At 43.1% G+C, this 7206-nt stretch overlaps 1 protein-coding gene across 1 annotated transcript in view; it reads right to left on the minus strand.

The window, feature by feature from the left end:
- The window catches only part of ADAM23 (ADAM metallopeptidase domain 23), a 238598-nt gene extending 236596 nt beyond the window's left edge, over positions 1–2002 (minus strand). The window contains exons 1-2 of the mRNA XM_027873781.1: positions 1780–2002; positions 363–586 (exon numbers count right to left, since the gene is read on the minus strand). Of these exons, the coding sequence (XP_027729582.1) occupies positions 363–586; positions 1780–2002 (447 nt within the window). The remainder of the gene's footprint in view (positions 1–362; positions 587–1779) is intronic.
- Between the last annotated feature and the right edge of the window lie 5204 nt (positions 2003–7206).

A 7206-nucleotide genomic window follows, 5' to 3' on the forward strand; every position in this document is an offset into this window, starting at 1 on the left:
CTTTACACACAGCTCAGTCATCAAACCCAACTCTAAGAAACCACCTTCTTGATGCATGGGCTATGTTTCAGATGTTAAACCTAAAAGGCTCTGAGAACACTCTAATTTCCATTTTTATTCCACATTCACACCTTCCAAATCCCCCTCTTCCCAAACCTGGAATAAAACAAAGAGCATGAACAATACTCCCTAATATTTCCAAGATTAATTCCCTCCACTTCCCCCCCTTTAAGATGAACTTTCCAATAAAAAGCGGTGTAATAAACTAGGTGAAGTCAGATTCCTGCAGAATACTCCATTCTAGAGAAATGCTCTTTGTGGCTGCTATTAGTGATTTGCTTTTGCATGTGGGATCCCCTTACCTTGTTATGTTTCTGCTGGTGTCTTGCCTTAGTATCCAGGACATGGTAAGGGCTCTCAGAATCTTGATTGATATAATATACCAGTCTTGAAGGCAGGGTGATTTCTTTCTGCACCGCATTACTGTAACTGTTATTATTGCGCCTGCTGCCATTCTGTTGAAATGCATTCTCTTCATCTGCCAGAACCCCAGCAGTTTCCTTTGCAGTTTCTTTCCAGTATGAAGCTGAGGAGGGGAAGGAAAACACACACACACACACACACAATAAATACAAGGTCATTAAATTGTATCCTGCTTTGTAAAAGGAGCAAAGTTTTTTGCTTTATCACAGAACATATGGGAAACACAACAAACCAAAGTTAGTACATGCAATTGGTTTGGGTAATGTAGTTAATAGGGCATTTAGTCATACCACTCAATAAGGAATTCTTGGCTTTGATCTGTATTTCACGTGTGTGTATAACATAAATGTTGCCAAACCTTTCTGCCTATGGGGGGGGAAGGGGGAAGAAGAGAAGCAGAATAGGAAAGATTGACTTGATGGAGAGTAATAATTCTTCATCCTTTAAGGACATGCATCAGAGCTCTGACTCTCACCCCCATCCCCAACCACCCACCTAAGTTACACACAAGCTCAGCTGTAACTCTAAATATTCTACAAATAGTCTGAAAGCTGAGACTGCCACTAAAAGAAGTTGAATGTTGAGTTCATGTGTAGAGAATGTTATTGATTTCCTTTACAGAATGAATAACTGGCCGTTCTTTTAACTTTGAGACTGCAGAAAACCATCCTTGGAGGGACAAAGATGTGGGCTGCCTTCTGATTTTTTTTCCTACCAAAACCTGGTTTCCTCTTTCAACTATTTTTCAGCTATCATTTTGTTGAACAAAGTTACGTTACTTATTATTCATAATAATATTTTAGAAAATAAAACAAGCACAATTAACCATAGTCCCAAAGTATCCACCCAAACTTCAACAGCACTATAAATAAAATCTGATGGGAATTGGGGAAATAACCTCTTTAAACTAGGATTATTATCTACCATGAATTCACATTTATGTTTCAAAAGGCAAGAAGTTACTTGCTCTTTCACTTAATTCTTTTTTTTTTAATCTACCAGTTTCCCCTTCTCTAAGTTACAATTTTTTTTTTCCTTAAGGGAACCGAGACACTGAAGTCTCTTTCAACGGCACCAAGGATAACGAGAAAGGTTTAAAATGAAGAGAACTGAAATGGGTTTTAAAAAGTAAATGGGACTGGGATGAATTTTGAGGATGAGAGGATTGGGAAAAGAACAGGGAAGGGATGGATGCTGCACTAAGTGTCCTGAATGCACCTATCCGCATGCCCTTCGGTTTTCTCTGCAGGGCTACGCCGAGATGGCAACGCGAAGGGCACTCAGTGCCATACCCACCGCTGGCTGCAGCAGCCCCCCAGGGCTGGGACCAGAAGGAACCGGAGAGCAGCTGCAGGAGCAGGAGAAGGCGGAGGCGGCAGAGGGTGTGCAGCAACAAGGGAGGCGGCTGCCAGCAAGAAGGGAAAGAAGTCGTGGTGGTGCCGAAGGAAGAAGGGGAGGAGGCGAGCAGGCTGCAGCCTGGGGAGGGCTGCCGCAGGGCGCTGGTGCCAGGAGGCTTCATGGTTCATAGCTCCAGGGCGCCGCTCTGCTGTCAGCCGGGAGCTCCGGGCTCGGGCTGCGGGGCGCCTCTGCACCCACAGGGCGGGGAGGCTGCGGGCGGATCACACGGGCTCTTCCCGCATGGTGCCCCCCAGGGGCAAGTCGCCGTTGCTGTGGCCGCTGGGGTTGAAAAGGGGCCCCAGGCAGGCTCGGCACTTGGTCTACTCCGGCTGGGCGGCGCCCCCTCCCCTCTTCTCCTCTGTGCCCCTCGCAAGGGGCTGATTCTCCCGAGGAGGAATAGAAGAGCTCCCGCCTCTGCGCGCACCTGCGGGAGCTTCAGCAGCAGCTTCCCCGCGCCGCACCGCGGATGCTGCTGCTTGGACCAATGATGGGGTCTGCAGCCACTGCCTCCACTGCTCTTGCTGCTTTTGATGCTGCTGCCGCCGCCGCCGCCGCCGCCGCCGCCGCTGCGGCTGGTGCTGGTGCTAAGGGCGCGCGCGCGCGCCAGAGGGCCCTCCCAGGTAGGGGCGCGCACGAGGGGGGGTGCTGGGAGCGCGCGCGCGCCTCCCCAGTTCTCCGCCTAGCGCGGCAGAGTGAGCTCCCGTGCCGTCAGAGCGCACTGGCCGGGGGCCCCCTCACTCGGGTGCTGATGCTGCTGTTGCCTGGCATTGGTCGCACTGCGCATGCCTCCTTATGGGGGGTGGGGAGGTGGGGTAGAAACACAGCAGAGTGATGCAGCATCCCGATGCCAGCTTCAGAAGTAGATGGTGGCAACCCCCCCCCACACACACACACAATGGGTGGGAGAGCATGGACGTTTTAGGGAGCAAAAGAAAGGCGGAGGAGAAGAAAAGGACCGGGAGAAAAATGCAAGAAAGTGTTAACACACTAGGGTAGAGGATGATCTTTGGAAATCAACCATTTCCACAGTACATGGGAATAACCTCAACCCACCCACTCCCCTTTATTCCCGCCACCACCACCTCGGGAGACTTAGTGCTAAGCATTTTCCTTCTGACTACCTCCGTTTCCTTTCCCCAATCTTCCCTCCTCATGCCCTCTTTCCTTGCAGCTGGAAATGTAAAAATAGTGCTTCTCTTCAGCTGCCCAACGGCGGCGGGCGTGATGGGGGCCGGGGGAGGGAGAAGGGAGGAGGAGAAAATAAGGGGAAATCACGTTTGCCCATTGCAGGCAGGAGTGTCCAATGCGCAGGAATCCCGGGAGTTGAGAAGGGAAGCAAGGGAAGACCGTCCTGGCCTGGCGTGCCCGAACCTTCCCCCTCGGATCCCCCACCCCTGCCAGGGGCGCGGGCTGCGCGCGGGACCTCTCTGGCCCTTCACAGTCAGAAGGGACCTGGCTCAAAAGTTTAGAAACTGATTGGAGGCCACCTCTAGGGAGGAGCGATTTCTAAAGAAAAAGAAGACACACACACACAACACCCAAGTGTGTCCTGAGGAGAACTCCAAAGATTAAAAATAGGAGAGTGTGACAGCTACTTTAGGAAATCGTGCTGCTCGGAGGTACGTTCAGAAGCGGTTCCTTTTCCTGATTGTGGACTGCAGCTGCTTCTCGACAACACCCAGGGGAACATCTGTTCAGAGGTGCCCACGCTCCAAAATCAGAGATCGAGTTTATGGGACTAAAGGAGAAAGGAAGGATATTCTCAGGATAATAGGAAGTGTAAAATAAGGCTAGGCTCCCGGTTTGGATAGTTGACAACATCTGGCCACTTCAAAATAGGGCTAATGGCATTTTCCTTCCTCAAATCACAGGACATTGCGCAGATATTATTCCTCTCATCTTCACCACATTCCTCAGAGTGGGAGAAAACGTTACTGGCTCTGCTTTGCAAAGGAGGCAACCTGACCAATAGCCACAACAAGCAATGATTAAGCACCTAAGGCTACTGTGTGGTAGGTACTGGGCGTTCAAAGCCAACTTAACCCTGTGCTAGGGAAACCCAATGTGTAAACAGACAAGGAAATAACAAACTAATTTGAAGAAAGAAGCCCTAAGGGATCAGGAAAGGCCGCATGTAGGAGATGTTATCTAAGTCTTAATTTCAATCAATCAATCAGCAAGTATTTGTTAAGCACCTACTATGTGCTTGAAGGAACTAAGTATTGTATGAACTGGCACAGAGCAAAAGAGAAAACAACGTCTATATCTTAACTCCCTAGAAGGTGCCTATCTTGTTTTATCTGAGTGCTGAGAAGCACCAAATACACAGGCCTATGCTAATACTGCCTCCTACACCTGGAATGCCTTCTCTTCCCACCCCTCTCCCCTTTTCACTTATTGAATTCCTACCCATCTTTGAAAACCCAAAGCCAACTTCACTTCTTCCTTGAACCTTTTCCTGATTGGCCATTACCACCACCAACAGCAGTAATGACCTTACCAATATGACCTCACAGGGTATTTTATGATGCAGTGCAAAGAGCATTGGATTTAGAATTGGGAAACATAGTCTTAAATCCATGCTTGGTTACATAATGCTTATGTTACCTTGATCAAATCATTTAATCTAAGTGGGTCTCAGTTTCCTTCTCAGTAAAATGAGGGGATTGAACTACATCATATATAATACATATATATTTTAATTTATTGATGTGTTTGTTTTAACACTACAAACTTTTATAGGTTACCCTCCAACTCCCTGAGAGGTATCTTATAACAGAGTAAAAATAATTAAGTACAACTAATAATACAGGAACCTCATCTGAAAGTGCGTGCAACATTCCACATTTGTAGCAGTCACCTTAACTTTTTTAAAATTAACAAATCTATTTTCCCCCTCCTGTCCCACACAACTGAAAAAAAAATGAAAAATAAATTATTTGTAACAAATATCCATAGGCAAGCAAAACAAATTCTCTCAATAGGGAATATATATATATATATATATATATACACACACACATATATACACATACACTGTATATATATATACACATACATATCCATATATGTATATATGTATCATTCTATACTCTAAATCTATCACCTCTCTGTCATGGACAGCATATTGCACAGTCAGTCCTGTGAAATCATGAATGGTCCTTATATTGATCATAGTTCTTACAGCCTTCAAAGTTGTTGGGTTTTACAGCATTGTTATTGCATAAATTGTTCTGGATCTATTTCATTCTTTAGTTTATAAAAGTCTTCAAAATTGTTCATTTTTGTAATATTAGTGCTATAGTATAATTTGTTTTGGTTCTGTCTTACTTCACTCTGCATTGAGTCTTCCCACATCTTTAAAAAATAATCTATGTATTAATTTCTTTCAATACAATATATTCTTTAATGATATTCTTTCAATATAATAGTATTCCATTACATTCACATGCCACAATTTGTGTGGCCATTTCTCAGGTGACAGATATTTACTTAGTTTTCAATTTTTGCTACCACAAAATGATAGCTGCTGATAAATATTTTTTGCATATATAGCACATTTTACTTTCCCTTTTATCTCTTTTGGGTTTTTGTCTAGAAGTAATATAGCTAGATCAAAAGGTATACACTGTTTAGTAACATTTTTGTATAATTCCAAATTGCCTTACCCATTCTCAGATCCACCAATAGTGCATCAATGTGTCTGTTTTCCCACAGCTCCTCCAACACTTCTCATTTTCCTTTTTGTCATCTGTGCCAATTTGATGGGTGTGTGGTAGAATTTCAAGGTTGCTTCAATTCTCTAATCAATAAATTAATAAATCTCTAATTAGTATTAATATGAAGTATTTTCACATGGCTATCGATAGCCTAGGTATCTTCCTTTGAGATCTGTCCATTCATATCCGTAGACCATTTAAGAGGAATGGCTCTTATTCTTATAAATTTGAATCATTTCCTTATATATCTTGGAAATGAGGCCTTTATTAGAGAAACTCATTGTAAAGATTTTTTTCAAGTTAATTGTTTTCCTTTTAACCTTAGCTTTTGGATTTGTTTGTGGGGGGAAAAAACTTTTTAATTTTATGTAACCATTATTATCCATTGTATCTTCTGGGATCCTCTCCCTTGTTTGGTCATGAACTTCTCAATTTTCCATAAATCTGACAGGTAATTTTTTCCATGTTTCTCAAAATGTGTTTATCATATGATATTTTATATCTAGGCCATATACCCATTTGGAGTTACCTTTGTGTAAGGTCTGAGATATTGGTTTAAATCTCATTTCTTTCAGATTGCTATCAAATTTTCTCAGAAGTTTTTGTTAGCCAATTGATCATTCCAGTCAGCAAAGTCAATATCCTCCTCCACATTACTGTATTCTTTCTATTGCCTCCACTGTCAAAATTGCTTTGGCATTGTTTTCCTCAACATTGTGGACTCACTAAGCCTAGTTGCTCTCTGTTTTGGGCACTTTAACCTAACACAGCCCTCCAAAAGTTCCCAGTTATCTCAGGACCAGACAAACTTCTAACCATGATCTTCACAGCTCTCCATCAGTTAACAAAAAAGCCTGATAGAAGAGGAGTCTTGTCTTTGCCATCTTCAATTTCAAGGAAGAATGGGAGGGGGAAAAGTTTAAGGGAAAGATCTTGAACGGGAAATAGAGCAAGATCAGGGGAAGAAAGAGGAATTTGAAAATCATCTTATATACCCATGATAAGATAAACTAGAGACCAGTTGGAGTTTCTTGAGAGAGTAGATATAAAGAATATGAGACCCAAAAGAAAGCCTGGAATTTGGGAAATAATAGGAAAACAGGTAGAAGAAGCATCACAAAGTTTCACACAGAAGAGCAATTACAAAATAAAGAGATTTTTACCAATAAGCTAAGGTCAAAGAGGTTGTCTGGGATCATTGATTTAAAGTTGGAAGAGACCTTGGAAATCTTCAAATCCACTCCCTTCATTTTATAGATGAAGGAACTGATTTGCCCAGGGTCACAGAGTTAATAAGTGTGCATGTCTAAGGTAGGATTTGAACTAAGGCAGACAAGTCCAAGAAAGTGAAAATGAGGTAAAGCAAAAGCATGAGTAAAGTCCAGAGATGACAGTCTGAGAACCAAGGAGAGCTAAATGAGATAAAATAGTTCCAATAACTTTATCTGTCTGCTTGCAGGTTTTTCATTCTATTCTTTTGATGGGTGTCACCAATAGAAAAAAAATGGAACAAATGATGATGAAACATTCCTGGGTCACTGGCATCAAAGTTAAATCCTGACAACTATGGATGTTACTCACTGCTATCTTCTGAGCCATACCTGTT

Source organism: Vombatus ursinus, unplaced genomic scaffold (assembly GCF_900497805.2).
Source record: "Vombatus ursinus unplaced genomic scaffold, bare-nosed wombat genome assembly UNPS02014802.1, whole genome shotgun sequence".
NCBI classification, from domain to species: Eukaryota; Metazoa; Chordata; class Mammalia; order Diprotodontia; family Vombatidae; genus Vombatus; species Vombatus ursinus.